This window comes from Pipra filicauda, unplaced genomic scaffold, assembly GCF_003945595.2.
Source record: "Pipra filicauda isolate LSUMZ 115617 unplaced genomic scaffold, ASM394559v2 scaffold132_size2486313_pilon, whole genome shotgun sequence".
Lineage (NCBI taxonomy): Eukaryota > Metazoa > Chordata > Aves > Passeriformes > Pipridae > Pipra > Pipra filicauda.
Window position 1 is genome coordinate 963,458 of NW_024103796.1, and position 16,114 is coordinate 979,571.

At 41.9% G+C, this 16,114-nt stretch overlaps 1 protein-coding gene across 1 annotated transcript; it reads left to right on the forward strand.

Annotated features, from left to right (window-relative positions):
• The first annotated feature begins 2,023 nt into the window (after positions 1–2,023).
• Positions 2,024–15,723, forward strand: HAL (histidine ammonia-lyase). Its single transcript, XM_027732279.2, has 20 exons — positions 2,024–2,354; positions 2,776–2,836; positions 3,006–3,033; positions 3,330–3,404; positions 3,503–3,575; positions 3,658–3,724; positions 3,910–3,947; positions 4,028–4,153; positions 5,546–5,685; positions 7,218–7,265; positions 7,869–8,016; positions 8,101–8,196; positions 8,312–8,370; positions 9,147–9,227; positions 10,068–10,133; positions 10,237–10,402; positions 12,410–12,544; positions 13,548–13,656; positions 13,757–13,826; positions 14,874–15,723. Exons 1-20 carry the CDS (start codon positions 2,108–2,110, stop codon positions 15,030–15,032), a joined length of 1,992 nt encoding a protein of 663 aa, XP_027588080.1. The 5' UTR covers positions 2,024–2,107; the 3' UTR covers positions 15,033–15,723.
• Positions 15,724–16,114: the final 391 nt, after the last annotated feature.

The window sequence follows — 16,114 nt, forward strand, 5'->3', positions numbered from 1 at the left end:
TGTCATAGTTTAACCCCACCCAGCAACTAATCACCAGGCAGCTGCTCACTTGCTCCCCCCAGTGGGTATGGAATGTCCGTTTGGTCAGTGGGGTCAGCTGTCCCATCTGTGTCCCCTCCCAGCTCCGTGTGCACCTCCAGCCTCCTCACTGGTGGAGTGGGGTGAGAAGCAGAAAAGGCCTTGGCTCTGTGTGAGCACTTCTCAACAATAACAACATCATCCTTGTGTTATCAACACTGTTTTCAGCACAAATCCAAAACATAGCTCCATACCGGCTACTCCAAAGAAAATTAACTCTACCAGAGCCAAAACCAGCATGCAAATAGATGAAGTGTACTTCATCAGGAGATTAGTTGTTTTGGGAGGCAGCTCTAAGATAAATTAAGGCGTGAACATACCTTGCTGACTTTTATTCATTTAAGGCACGCTAAGTGCTTCACTTCAACTTTATCCCACATATGTTTAAGTAGTTTAAATAAAAATTATAGAAAATTTAACTCGTAGGTTATTGAGGCTGAAAGATCAGCTTAAAATCTTTCTATGAATGTTGTGGCACTCAACTTTTATTAAACACAATAAAATACTGGCCTTGGGGAACAAAAATAATGTAGTTTCCTCATGTGTGTAGAACTTACAGACTTTCTTGTGTTAAGGATGTAATGAGCCATTCACTCTCTTGCTGCTCCCCTGAATGAGTGGTAACTTCTGCTGGAGAACCTCACTGAAATGAATTTCTCTATATTTCAGCTTAGAAATTCGTGCAGTTCCTTTCATTTGCTCCCAAAATCTGATTAGGCTTCTGCTACAGCATCACCTTAGTGAATGAATGGAGATTCTTTTGGGCAAAGCTTTGGTCAGAGGCGGGAGTATCTGGGTGTCAGCAGGCTCAGGTTTGAGTTATCAGATTGCAATGAAAACTGTCCTGTGTTTTATAAAAGCTTTATGTCACTAGTTTTGGGGTAACTTACATTTTGTTATAAAAGCCTACGTATCATATATAGTGCTTTGGCAACTGGAGTTCATGCTGCCAGATAATCCTGGTTTCTTGCTGTCAGAGCCAGAAAAAAGAAAATTGTGTCAGGCATGGCTTTCACTATTCTCATTACCCTGCGCTGCTGGGGCAGTGTCTCCCACATAGACTCCCACCCATGGGTCCCAAGCTAACATTCCCTACAATAATTAAGCCCCAAGTAGTCCCTTTGTCTGGGAACACTAGTATAAGTAGCATGGACTATGAGTGGTGTTACTTGTTTTGGCTTTAAAGACAAAGGTATTTTCAGCTTCTGTGTGGACATGGTTATTGCTAAACTTTATTTTGGCACCATCGTAACAGGCACCTCTACATCTTTTCCTCTTTGCATCTGCCTTAAAGGAAGCATGACATAGCAGCACTGGGCTTGATAGTGTGCAGCTATGGCCTAGTATTTGTTGCTACCTGTTCTAGTAACTTCTTTCAGAGCAAAAGGGAAAGGGCAATGGAAATTAATTGATCTTTTCCTCACCTACGTTAAAAAATTTGTTTTCAAACTTGATCATGGAGCCAAGCAAAGCAGGTTTGCTTCCTCTATTGCTTACTTTTATTCTGCTCTGGATAGAGATGTATAATAGAGAAGTATAATCCAATCTTCTTTCAATCCTAGCAGTCATGAGCAACCCATAATCTTAGGTGACTCTCTTGCAGCCCTGTCCCTCATGGAGGTTCTTGTTACTGTGATTTACTGCCAGGTGTTAACTTTAACTCTTGTTAAACCCTTACATTTTTAGAACAGTTGCACTGCATCTTAGTTGAATTTATCTAATCTTAGTACATAGCTCCAGCTCCTGGATTTTCATTTCTATATTCCTGATGCGATCTTTGGAAAAAAAATGGGGGTTGTGTCCTGCCGTGAGAAGGTGTGTTCCCTGGGTTTGGTTTGATTGGATGAAGTCAGCCAAATACATCGATCTCGCTTATTTACAAAGGTGGGGATTTTGAGGGTGGATTTTTGCCTCTTTCAGATTGCAACACTGGACTCCAGATAGGCACTTCAGCCCATCGCGTGGTCAATGTGAGGCTGCTCCACACTGCAGCCCTTCTTGGTCAAGGAATAATTTTTGGAGAGAAAGCATGCCGAGATACACAGTGCATGTCCGAGGAGAATGGCTGGCAGTGCCGTGCCTAAGCTCCACAAACACCATTCAGTGGCTGGGAAAGGAAGCTGTGAGGCGCTACATGAAAAACAAACCTGACAATGGGGGATTTGCCTCAGTGGAAGAAGTGAAGTTTTACATTCGAAGGTGCAAGGGACTTGGCTTGTTGGATCTTGATGATACAGTGGGAGATGCTCTAGAGGACAATGAATTTGTTGAAGTTGGTAAGCAAAACCTTAAGCAATGTATTGCAGGGTGACTGTATCGGCATCTGAGTCAGCCAATGGTGGCTTTATCTAGATTTATCTAAAATTGTGCCTGAGATAGTCTACAGTTTTTATGGAAAAATGCCCAATCATTTAAGAATATTTAGTTTTTGGAAACAGACCTATATAAGGTTTAGAAGACACAGGATTCTATATACATCATCTGTATATGCTGTTATATATAGTATAAGCTGTTCTGCTTTTGCCTTTGGAATACCTTAAAGAATACATACTTGTTTTTTTCCCAGAAGCATACAAATATGTTTGGGGCTGATAACTGCAAATTACAATTCTTACTACTGTATATTGTAATGAATAACAACTTATATAAAGAATGCAATTTAATCCTCTTTGTGTTTATTCTGCATATTTCTTCCAGTTATAGAAGGAGATATAATGTCTCCAGATTTCATACCATCTCAGCCAGAAGGAGTTCATTTGTATCCTTTTTTGAGTGCTTTGTGAACTTTTTACAATTCCAGATTTATAATTCTCTAGATTCCTCATTTTTTTAGAGTTCTTTTGTTCTTAAAACATATTTCCAGCTGTAATCAAGTGGTTACTACCCATGAAATCTTGTCTGCCCTTTTTCCTTTACAGAACTTTCAGATACAGCAAATACCGAGAACCAGAACAGGTAGGAATCACCAGTGATTTTATAACTCGGTAACAAATCCTGCTACTTACCAGAACATGCTGAGAGTTAAGCCATTGCAGCATTCAGAAGAGCAGGGGCTGTTAGATTGGCTGGGTCTAGGAAAGTAAATTGTAATATGTTTATTATGTTTTTGTTACTGAGTTCCTGTCTTATGAATGAGCATGCAGAAGCTTCCTGTCATTGCTGAGTTTTGGCTGTATTTTTTATTTATTCTGATTATTAAGCAATGTTATACGTATCTATATCCCAAAATAAAAAGTGATTTTTTGGTGTAGTATATTTCTTTAGATGGCAACAGCTTAACAACGGAGGACTTGGTCAATTTAGGAAAGGGGCTCTACAAGATAAAGGTAAAGATTCTGAACAAACACAGCTAAAAATTACATGTTTATTTTTCTACAACTAAATAATGATAAATAAACTGGTATTTAAACTACTTATGTTTTAGCTTACACCTGAAGCTGAAGCTAAAGTCAAACAATCACGAGAAGTGATTGAAAGGATCGTAAATGAACAGACAGGTAAATATTTTTACCTCTAACTATTAATTGTTTAGAAAACTTCATCAGGTTCCCTTCTTAACCAGCAGTACATTTCTTGCAGTTGTTTATGGAATCACCACAGGGTTTGGGAAGTTTGCCAGGACTGTCATCCCAAACAGTAAGCTGAGGTAAGTTGTCTGTGCAGCTTTCTCTGTCCTTTCTTCTCAGGAAAGGAAGAAGAGGGAGCAGTTCAACCCTATACTTTTATACTGAGAGAGTTTAATGAGGGAGCTGCTTCAGTATTTCCTTCTGTTTTGTGCAAAATAAAACCTGATGAGATTTTTGGGGAATTTAACATGTTTTTTTTCTGTAGGGAGCTTCAAGTGAACTTGGTTCGTTCTCATTCTGCAGGTAATGAGAGACTAGCTTGATGTTTCCCTTTTCTGCCTCTGTTGGTAGCGGGTTAGTAACTGAGAGGGTTACTGTTTCAGGTGTGGGGAAACCTTTGACCCCTGAGAGATCTCGCATGCTGTTGGCATTGAGAATCAATGTCCTGGCCAAAGGATACAGTGGAATATCCCTAGAAACCCTCGAGCAAGTTATTGAAGCATTTAATGGTAAAAAGATGTTTAAAGAAAATCCTGATTTCCCATTTTTTTTTCTTTTAACTATTTTGTTAAATGGTGTAACTCAATGGATCAAGCTACAGATGTTGGTCTTTGTACTTGGTGGTTCTGAGAGATCAGGACCAGAGCTTGGCTGTACAAGCTCACAACTGGAGACCATTCCTCTGTTGAATGACATGAAGCATGAGATGAATTGACAGGAAAGGCTGAAAGAAAGGCATGCAACAGATAGAAGTTTGGAAAATGAGCCTCTGAGAGGTCAGATAATAATTAATTCAAGATTAAGCTTGACTTAGAACATAACTCTGGGCAAGCACTTTTGCAAAGCCTCAAATCTTTAACTTCTGTCCTGTCAGGTGCTAATGTGTGTGACACCATCTTTAGGGATACTGGGTTTTGGGGGAAAGTGGGCTATTACCATATAGAAAACTGCATGTGTTAGTGTTTGTCAAGCAGAGCAGCTTAAGCAGCACCTGTTTTTGTGAGTAGACCCCCTGAGACCTACAGAGGTGTTTGTAAGCAAGGGCTACAAGGCAGCCACACAGAAGCACATGGCTAGTCAGCAGTTCACATAGCCACAACTGTCACAGCAGTTCCAGCTGGGTGGCCTTCCCTCCCTTGCCCGGTGCTGTGGCAGGGAAACTAGAGGGGTGGCTGTGTTCTTCATTATCTGATGACCATTGATGGTCCCTCTGGTGAGGCATGACAGTATGGCAGTGATGAGCAAAGAGCACCTTCCCTATAGTCAGTGTTAGGTTCAACTCTCCTTCTCTCCTTTTCCTAAACTGTAGATTGGAAGATTGTTCTGAGACTATAGACCAGATATATATGAGAGAAGAGCCATGTTCATTTATGTGAGCCCCTAAGAATGCAGTCTTTGTGCTGCCCTCTGTTTTACCCTCCTCCTCCTCCTCCTGCAGCAGGTGAAGGAGCTGCAATTCTGTGTTTAGCTCTGCAAAAGAAGAGGAACAGACTGGTTCCTTCCCAGCTTTTTCTGCAGTTTCCCAGGCTCCGTTTTTTCATTTTCACACATTTCAGTTCCCTGAGGATTAGGATGGGGGGAAGAAAGCTCAAAGATGGTTTCTAAGAGTAACCCAGTGTTTAGTGGAGTCAGAAATTAAGAGAGAGCTTTGTCCGCACCAGGTGGTCACCCCGCGATGGAGACCTGAGAGGAGTGATGTTGTAGCTGCCTGACTATATGGCTGTAGATGCAATCGCCCTGGGCTGTGGTCCCCCAGACTGCAACAAGAGTAGTCCTGTTGGTGCCATTGTCCATGATTGCAGGATGTTACTGTGACCACACTTATGAGCTGGCTTCTCTGTTTTCCAAAATGTGTATCAAGGTGAAGCTCTAATAGTTGTTTGTTTTTTTTTTCTTTCTAGCATCGTGCCTTCCTTATATCCCAGAGAAAGGGACAGTTGGAGCCAGCGGAGACTTGGCCCCCCTCTCTCATCTTGCTCTGGGATTAATTGGAGAGGGAAAGATGTGGTCCCCAAAAAGTGGCTGGGCTGATGCTAAATATGTAAGATTCGTGCACCTGATTGTTTGGTTTTTTTCTGCTTGGTGACTCACTTTCTGAATTGCATGTACCTTTGAGAGAAAGAGAGCTTTTGCTCAGATTAATAACATGTAAAAGTCTTCAGAGTTTCTGTACCAGTTTGAATTGGGACTAGGCTGCCTTTAGCAACTCATCCTCTGCCTTGAGGAAGGTGGATCCATGAGAATGCAATAACTGACTCACATGTCACTGGAGCAGATATAATAAGCAGCTTGTTAATAAGTCCCAAGAAATACAATGCCATAGTATTGCAATACAAAATACCACAGCGATGACATTTATGAACTAGAGAGAGGGACAGGAAATTATACCAATTATGAAAGAACTATTACTGCATCTTCAGCTCCATGAACATTAGCACTTTTCTAACAAATCCAAGGCCACTTCTCAAATTCAAAACATCAGATACTAAGAGTACCTGGAGACTTATTGGAGGCAGGAATTTAGCAGTAAAATTTCTACTGATTTTATAATTGCTTTAAGTAAATACACAGGTTTTTGTGTATTTATCATTTTATCACTTATTTTATCATTTTTGATAAATTAACTAGGGTTACAAGGAACCTTTATATTATCCTCCTCCACAAGATGAAAGTGTTATAATGGAATTAGTTTTTAATCAATTGTTTTTCTCTCACTAATACATCAAGAGATTGATCTTGTGTTGAGTATCACAAAGATGGGCCCCTCCAAAGTCTTTCATGGTAGTTTGTGCCACTACACCTATCACTCCTATCTATGAATATTTGATTACCAGACTTATTCATGGATTGATAGCTGTACATCACTACAGACTGGAGAAGTATTGAGGACTGCTGAGGCAGAGGAGTAGGTATGAAGCAGACCAGTGTGTTCTGTTCAGGACCAGAAGTTACAGTTGTACACCCCTGAGTTGTACACCTCTTCAGCTGGAAAGGTTGAGAGATTCTATTCAGAAACAAGATTATGCTGTTTCTGAATTTCCCACAAGAGCAATTGCCCTATAGAATCATCATGTATAGAATAAACTGAGTAGGATGACTCCTGTCACTAGAGATTTTCTACAGAAAGGATTAGGGAATCATTTATAAAGGAATAATTTATGCCAAGCCAAAATTGCTATGAGGCAAAGTGTAGGCAAAACTGCCTTCCCAAGACGTTTCCAGTCTTCTTTCCTATTACTCTCTTCCATCATCTAAAATACAGAAGATGTTAATGGGCTGTGACAGTATCTCACTTCAGTGCTCCTACTACCTTTTTTTACTAGCATTAGGAAATGAGGTGCTAGTTTGGAAGCCCAAAAATGCTATCCTTTATTTAGCCCAGCAGAAAAAAATATGTTAAATGTTCATGATGTAAAGCTCTTTTCCCCCCATCACTTAAGGAATTTGTTAATATTTCTGTTCATGGAAACATTTAAGATTTAAAACTTTTAGCGATCAAATTACTGAAAAGTATTTTTCAAATTACTGAAAAGTATTTTTCATTAATTACCTTGTCATTAAACTCCTTCACAGGTCCTGGAAGCCCATGGACTGAAACCAATTACCTTGAAACCAAAAGAGGTAATAAAGTATAATGATACCAGCTGATGGAAAACGAGCATAGTCAATCATTAGTTGCTTTATGCATACAATAACAGCATTAAATGAATTAATAATGTATTTAGTTCATACTGCAGAAGGATATTAAGGAAGTGTTATTGGGAGTGGGATTCACCTCTCCTAGTGTCACCCTACTTGACTTGAAATGTCAGACCCAAGCTTGGTATTTAGATTGGCTCTGTGGTCAGTGGAGAGAGACAGACCTCTTCAGAAAGCACTTTATATCACCCTGAAACAGCTGACTAAAAAGCACCTTCAAGGTACCTATCTGCCCTTTGGCCATAGCAGAGCCCAGATGACTGACTTGAACCACGTATCTGACTTGTTTGGAACTGCTGGAGTTCCAAAGGTGCTTACTGTGACTTAGTAGCATCAGGAGCAATGGCAGTTTATGTAGCAAAGATGCACCATCAAGCTGTGCATTTATGATTTCAGGATAGTCTAGAAAGCTGAGCAAAGGTCTTTCATTCAAATGAGAAAGAGAATTATCACAGAGATGGGGAATTGTCACAGCGTGTGAAATAACTGCAGTGAATTTGCTTAACATCTGCTATCTTTTTGAAGGGCCTGGCCCTCATCAATGGGACACAAATGATCACCTCACTGGGATGTGAGGCGGTTGAAAGAGCTGCGGCTATAGCGAGGCAGGCTGACATAGTCGCTGCCCTCACACTTGAAGTCTTGAAGGGCACAACAAGGGCCTTTGACACTGGTGGGTACTGGTGCGTCCCTGTCTGTTTGCTTAACAGCTCTTGGCAAGAGAGGCAAAACCTAACAGTCTAACTTGTATTACTAGACATCCATGCAGTACGGCCACATCGAGGGCAGGCTGAGGTGGCATTTCGATTCAGGTCCCTTCTAGATTCTGACCATCATCCATCAGAAATAGCAGGTGAACAACCTTAACCTTCACCATCTCAGATTACCGGAACAGGCTGGCTCCTTCAACAGGACAGAATGCTTTTGTGTAAGAAATCTTTGTCTTTTGCTTCCCTTGTTCCTTCTAGAGAGCCATCGATTCTGTGACCGAGTTCAGGATGCATACACGATGCGCTGCTGCCCTCAGGTAAAAACTGGCTTTTATCTCCTTTCCCAACAATAGGCAGTGAAGTTTCCCTCAGAAATACTGTCAGTTATGTTCTGTCTGACTCTGCTAGAGGAAGTGGTTTTATTTTGTTTCGTCTTCACTTCAAAGTTAGTGTTAATGGAGACATATAATTTGTTGATCCCATGCACACACGCATCAGGCAACGTCTAACTAAGCTGTGTTCAGATGTGGAGGAGGCCAGGTGTTGGAAGCAGAGGGAAGGTGCTGGTTTCCATGCTTGCAGGTTTTGTAGGAAGTTTCTTCTGCATTGGTGTTAAGACCATGAACTGAGTGTTTCCAAAAGCAGACAGAGTGTAGTATCTCAAACATGTTGGAAGAACTCAATCCTGTGAGTTTTAACAGGAGCAAAGCTATTAAATCAGTGGAATTAATGGAATGTAATTAATTAATGAGAGGTTTTGTTTTCTGTGGGGTTCTTGTAAGGCTACTTCTCCCCTAATAACACTTCTGCCTCTGAATAAATATCTTATCTTCCATTTAGGGCAAACCAACCCAAACAAGTAAAGAATGTCATATTCAGATTACTCTTTTGGCAAAACTGCCATAATAATAATAAATATAGTCTTTCAAGTGTCCAGGATGGGCAGTGTCCCACAGTGATGCAAATCCAAGACTATCTTCATGTGTGGATGTAGAGTGGGATGATGGGAAAGAGGGTCCCTGCAGCTCAGTTAGCATCCTGAAGATAAACTAATTGTAGATATTAAGCTCAGGTGTAATGTCTTTTGTTCTAGGTCCATGGAGTTGTAAATGATACAATTGCTTTTGTGAAGGACATAATGACAACTGAAATCAATAGCGCCACGGACAACCCTGTATCTTTTTGATAACTTTATTACTATGTAAAATTCTTCTTGGCCTTTTTTATCCTTTTCTTCTGCATAAATACTTGCACAGGAGGCAAAAAAGTCATAGCTGGCTTTGGTCAATAACTGCCATTGGCTGCAAGAGCAGCCTGTCTCCCTTTCCCCGTGACTGTATTGGAGGTATGCTAGTGTGTGTTGGGGCAAGGAAACCATGTGTGCATATGCTTTGGTGCATGTTAAGTGTTTCCTAGATGAGAGTCCATATACTTTGATTGAATATGTCAGATAGATGGGACTTGGCAACCAAACGAATGGTGACTTGGTGTATGAAGCATCTGTTGGTGCAGCGTGAGTGAAACCTGAACTACAGAGCAAGATTTTCACTTGGTCAGGGAAGATAGACAGATGTGTGATTGGTAAGCACCATGGTGGCTCAGCCTGGTAAACTCTGCACAGTTTTTGCACTGGCACTGAGCAAGGCTGGATTTCTATCAGCAGTATAATGATGCTGTGCATAATATCATCTATGAAGAATCTGTCAAGGAGCTGAAAAACTACTCTAGCATCCAAACAGATGTGTTTCTTTGCACCCCTCCCCACCCTCAATCAAAGACCTCATTTTATGTAGCTTATTTGAAAAAAAACCATGTCAAAATTGAAACTAGAAGTTTGGAGAACTGAGATTGGGTCTTCATTTCCTGAAAAGTGAATTGCGGAAGTAATATAATGTGCTTGCAAATAAAAGCCTATTGGCACAAACATTTCTTCAGTTAAGATATTCCAATGACTGGCAGATATCTTTCATGTAAACTGTATTTCACTCGTGTGTGCCTTAACTTCTCCTTAAAGATGGTGTTTGCTGAAAGAGCAGAGACCATTTCTGGAGGAAATTTTCATGGTGAATATCCTGCAAAGGTAATTAAGCATTTGGAGAAAGGAAAAAAAAATATTTCGTTTCTGTTTTGGTTTGTTTGTTTGTTTCTGTCATGCGGTCTAATGAGGTTTTTTTCTTTTGTAGGCTCTGGACTATTTGGCAATTGGTGTGCATGAACTTGCTGCAATTAGTGAAAGAAGAATTGAGAGGCTCTGCAACCCCTCACTCAGTGAACTGCCTGCATTTTTAGTCACTGAAGGAGGTCTGAACTCAGGCTTCATGATTGCACACTGCACAGCAGCTGCCCTGGGTGAGTGCTTGAGCAGTATCGTTGAGAGAGCAAGACAGACCAATTTCTATCAGGGCAGATGTAATCTAATAGTAGATACAAAGGTATCTTGCTCCTGTTTTCAGTCTCTTCTCCACATATTTTGTGCTGTTTGGGTGCAAAGTCTGAGCATTGAGTGCAGCTGCAATTATTTCAGCTCAGGTTTCTTCCTTGTTCTGCACTGACTCTTGGGCAGGTTAAGTGCTCTGAGCAGCCCCAAATGTGGAAGGCCCTCAGTGTCTCCATTTGATGGTCGGGTCAGTACCTCAGTATCAGACCCCATAGTCCTCAGAAGACTGGAGTTCCCAGGGCTAGTTATCGGAGGAGCACACTGAAATTAAGCACTAGTTCATTTTTTTCTCTGGCACTCATGACTAAGGCAACAAAAAGCCTGCTGGCTGCTGAGATATTACAGTTCAGGAAAACATGAGCCAATATAAAGGTAAACATGCTCTGAGAAGACAGTAAATTTTAAAAGATGCAAACAGACAAAGGAACAGAGGATGTCAGATAAATGAGTAGATAAATATCCTGCTGAAAAAAAAGTGAATTAACTAAATTGATGTACTAAATAGCCTAGAGGCTATTTTGGGAAGCGGATCTGGATTGTTTGAGGTCTGGAAACTTACGTTTTGTTTGGGTAGAGTTTAGGGTGGCTCCAGGCCTCAGCTGTTGCTTGGCTTCAGGTTTCGCAGCACACTTCTGCAACCTGGAGTGACAGCTCCTGGGGTGTTTGTGGTCTCTGCTGACACCAGGAGTCCAGGGGTCAAAACCTTCTTTTCCAGGTCAAAATAGACAGGATTTTATCTAAACTGAAGTTTGAGTTCCTTTTCTTTTTTTTTAACAAGGTACTACTAATATTTTTTAAATCACTCTGCCAGTTTCTAGGGTGTTTGTGTACCAGCTAATCTTGTTCACTGCCAGGATTAATAGATAAAGCTGCAAAAAATTTGCAGATATTTTGCAATGCCACTGGATGTGTCTCTGCCCCCTCTCCAAGAGCTCTATGCTGCTGGACTGAGCTGTTTGCAGTGGCCACATGGAGCCTCTCTATGACCTGCCATCACCTGCTTGAATGTGCCAGCTGGGCTCTGGTCCTGGACTGTGTCACTCCAACCTATTTGCAATTGTGTCACCACCCCTCTGTTGCTCTTGTTGCTTTTCTGAAGCCACTAATTTGGCAAGGGCATTACACAGCATCCCGCTGGGCTTCAAAAGGAAAAGGCCTGAGTGCAGCCAGAGCTCTGTGAATGCAGACTTCATTTTTTCTCTTCTAAAGAGCAACTCTAAACTTCAAATTGTCATCGAACAATGCCCAAAGCCCTTCCTGCAGCCAGGGGTGCAACCCTTGCTTTGGGGTGCAACTTGAGAGACTTACTCCAGGGCTCACACCTGGCTTTCAAAGCAGGAATGCTGTCACTCTCAAGGACATGATCAGTCTTGTGAAATGAGGGTGGGAGAGGATTCATATCAAACTCCTGCATCTTTCTAGAGGAAGTTCTTTGAGTACCTCAGCTCCAATGAGGAGACCAGATGCTGATCTCTAGCTGTCTTCTTGAAAGCAGGGGAATGGTGATATCTGTAACCCTAAAAAAAAAGAGGGAACCAGTGATCTTTACAGGCCTTGGAGAAACAGGCAAGACCAGGCTTGTGTTTTGGTTATGCTGTCTGCTCTTTTTCTTTAATGCCATCAGGCCTTTGAGCCAGAGCAACTCAAGCCTGAAGATGGGGGAGGGAAGAGTGAGCAGTGTTTCTATATTTGGCTAATATTTGCATCTGAAGATTGATATTGTTTGCAATATAGAGGCAAAGGTTATCAAGGTGGTTATTAGGAATAATTCAGTCCAGGTAAAATATGGATGCATCCTTGAAAGAGGAGCAATAGTTGGACCCAAAGTGGCAGACAGGCTTTGTGCTCCAGGTTGGCCATTGCTTCTTCTGTCTCCTACCCATTCTCTCCTACACTCATTGTGCTGGATTTTTTTGCAGTTTCTGAGAACAAAGCCTTGTGCCACCCCTCTTCTGTGGATTCCCTCTCAACTAGTGCTGCTACAGAGGATCACGTGTCCATGGGAGGATGGGCTGCAAGAAAAGCTTTGAGAGTTATTGAACACGTGGAACAAGGTAAAATTAAAATGCTGATTTCCAGATAGACCTCTGGGATGTAACCAGATGAAGATATTAGTGCCATTCATTCTAGATAGATTTTAATAAAAAGGGAATTAATGCATCTAAAAGAACTGTCTAAAAATACTGTGTTAAGTACATATTAAGTACAAGCATTTAGATCTTTTGAATGGAAATTAGGTAAAAGCTCTCTTGCTTTTGATTGATTTATTTATTTATTTGCCAGATGATGTGCAGAGATAAGATGTCAGCTGTTAGTAGGAGAACTGAGTAATACGCAGTACACAAATGCTGAACTCACTTGCCCAGTTTATACATTTGAGAGCTCTGAAGACTTACTTCTACAGAAATACACTTTTTGGGTGCAAAGAAATGAGTTTAGGAAGCTGTGTGTTTCAACAGCATGCTAAGAAACTGAGTGCCCTAGATCCAGTTGGTTCACTCAGTTCCTGGGTGAATTGACTCATGAAAATGAGGAGCTATTACTGATAATGATGGGGTGTGAGTATGCAGATACAGTGCCAACTTCTCCAGACAGAATACTCTCTTTCAAAGTGCTATATTTTTACTGATGTTTTCACATGGGCTCTTGCAAGCTTTATAGAGAGAACTTCCTTTTAAAGCTCAGGCCTCTTTCTTCTCAGTGCTAAAAAGGTTTTCTGATTTATGATGGACGTTAATTTGAGTATTCAAGACACCCTGGAAGAGATTCACGGAGTTTTAAGACTCTGGTGACCAGAAGTTCCTGGTACACTTGAAAGGTCTGCACAGCAGAGACCCAAAATCTGCTTGCTGAGGTGCTGGATACTGCTCCCAGCACCATCCATGAAACACTCCTGTCACTGGAGTGGCTCTCTGGGGTGTATGGATCCACTGTTTTTTCACATTGCCTAAAACCATATCATATCAGCCAGAACAAAGGCCAGTGGTAGCTTTATACAGGAAACCTCCCCTTGAGCTGTGCCTGTCAAACATCCCTTTCACTGTTCTGATTCCCTAGTTCTGGCTATTGAGCTTCTTGCCGCCTGCCAGGGCATTGAATTCCTACGCCCTCTGAGGACAACAACCCCATTGGAGAAGGTCTATGACCTTGTGCGCTCCGTGGTGAGGTAAGATCAGATAAATGCCTCCCCCAGAGGTTGCCTGGGGAGCAGCTGCTGCTGGTGGTGGTTAATGTTTGGCCGATGTTCGCAATGTGTCTCGTTACAGGCCTTGGATGAAGGATCGCTTCATGGCCCCAGACATCGAAGCAGCTCACAGGCTGCTTGTGGAGCAGAAGGTGAGTGCTGGCTTTTGGCATGCTCAGTAGTTTGTCCCAAAGAGCAGGCTGCAGCTCTACTCTGGAAACACCCCTCCATACGTGCCCTGCATGGCCTCACTAAAAGCACTCCTCTGCCATCTGGGGCAATCCCACCAGATGTTTTGAGATTTGTTTTTTCTTAGTTTTGGAGGATAGGTTTAGAAATCAGTTCCTAAACCTGCCCTGTGTTATAAGTAGCTTACACTTCTAAATCTGTCAGGGTCCAGGCACAGGTCCAACTTTGAATTGTTTGAGGGCAGGGTCCTATAACCCCACAGATGTCCGCAGGTATCAACAGTCTCTCCAGGTAGTGATCCTTATTCCTGGGGCAGTGATTGTTCCCTAGCCTGAAGGCCTTTGTGCATGGTCTCAAAGCAATAAGGGGACGTGGCGGAGGGAATAGCAGTGGTGATATGTGTTAACCTAGGCTAAGTGTACACCCTTAGGATCTATCTATTTTATTGGTTTGTAAAATAAAATTAACAAAAGAATTGAGGAGAAGAAATGGGAGAAGAAAATCTTCCCCCTTTTTTTCTTGCATTACAGGAGGAGAGACAAAGGGAACTGTAGAGCATTTTCCTTTTTTGCCTTGAACCCCAACAACTATCCTTTCCCTTTTTCTTTGTCCATGCCAGCTTCTGTTTTACTTCCCCAACCCCTTCATGATCAAGTGGTTTTGTTGTAAGTTACAGTAATTCTCTCCCAACTATTGCACACAGAGCATTATCCAGCTAACAAGACAAGGCAAAGTGGTTTTGCCTTGAATCCTTTCACCTTGTCCCCTTGGAGCTGTATCCTTTCCCATCCCCTGTCAACTCCATCCACATGCTCTTCCCTAAACCTTGCTCTCTCTGCCTCTCTGATTCTGCTGATCACATACAGTATATCTGCACAGGTCTGCCTCCTACCCATACCTACCTCAACCTCAATAATTTTTCTACAGGGCTTCCTGAACTTGCGAGTTGATGTCTTAGCTGACCTTTTGTTTTGCCTCTGATTCTGCTGTTTCACTTTCTTGTTTCACAGGTGTGGGAAGTGGCTAAACCTTACATTGAAAAGTACAGGAGGGAACATATCCCTGAATCAAGACCCATTTCACCTACAGCTTTCTCCCTGGGATCGCTGAGAATGAATGCTGATGTTAGTCATGACCATGAGCATCAGGATGAACTTCAAGAGCTGTAATCTTCTGGTAGAGAGCAGATCCTTTCCAGACCTTGTCTGAGGGTGGCTGTTCTACTCAAACTCAATGTGGTTTCTCCAGATGACTCAGGGGACTTGACTGTCTAGCTCAGGAGTACAAACAGATATTAAAGAAATGGCTCACTGCTTTCCTGACATGTGAAAGACAACTTTGTCCTGATAGTGTGGTTTTGACTGAATTTCCTGAACTTCTGAACACAAATCATTCAGACTCCTGCTGAAGCCAGTGGATGTTTTATGCAGGGCCTCCTGTATTTGTTTTGTCAGCTCTTTGCCTGTTTTCTCTTCATTTGTGCCAATGATATCAGCTGATTTAGTATTCTCACTTTTTTTTCTGCTTTGTGTAACTGCTGTGGTCCCCTTCATTTTACCACAAGAAAAATTATCTTTACATTTAATTCTTCTTTCTTTTGCAGATTATATGTGAAGTACAGGTTCTTGTATAACAGGAGCATTTTTTGAGCAGGTGCTTCACAAGTCAGAAAAGCTGAGTGCATAAGAATGTGCTATGGAGATTATTTCTCCAGAACAAATATTCTGGAGAAGTTCTTGCAGAAGTTCCTATGTCCATGTTACCTATGTCTCACTCCCAGCCACTGTGGATGTCGTCACTGAAGTGAGCCACGCTAATGCAGCTTTCCAAGAGCTATGTACTCACATCTGCAATCAATAAACTGAGGCTTCACATAAGACTATAACAATCTATTTTCCTGTTATGGGTGATGATGAAAATGTAAAGCAAAAGCTTAATTTGGAAATAAAGAGGACAGGTGAAACAGGGGCCAGAAAAGGAGGAGGAGGTGGTGTAGGAATGGTGGATGTGAACCAGTGCTGAGGCAATAGCATCAAGAACTACACTCCCGTGGCTCACCAGGTATCTGCCTGGCTGCCAAGGGCTTATGACATGTTCTCTGTGTTACAACACTAACCTCTGGCACAGGCTTTATTTTACAAGGGAAGAGTCAGGACACAGATTTCACATCATGGTGCAATGATGACATGGCACTACTGAGCTGGCTGTGGGGCATTCAGCATGAGCTGGAAATCTTCCCAGGCTATTGGCT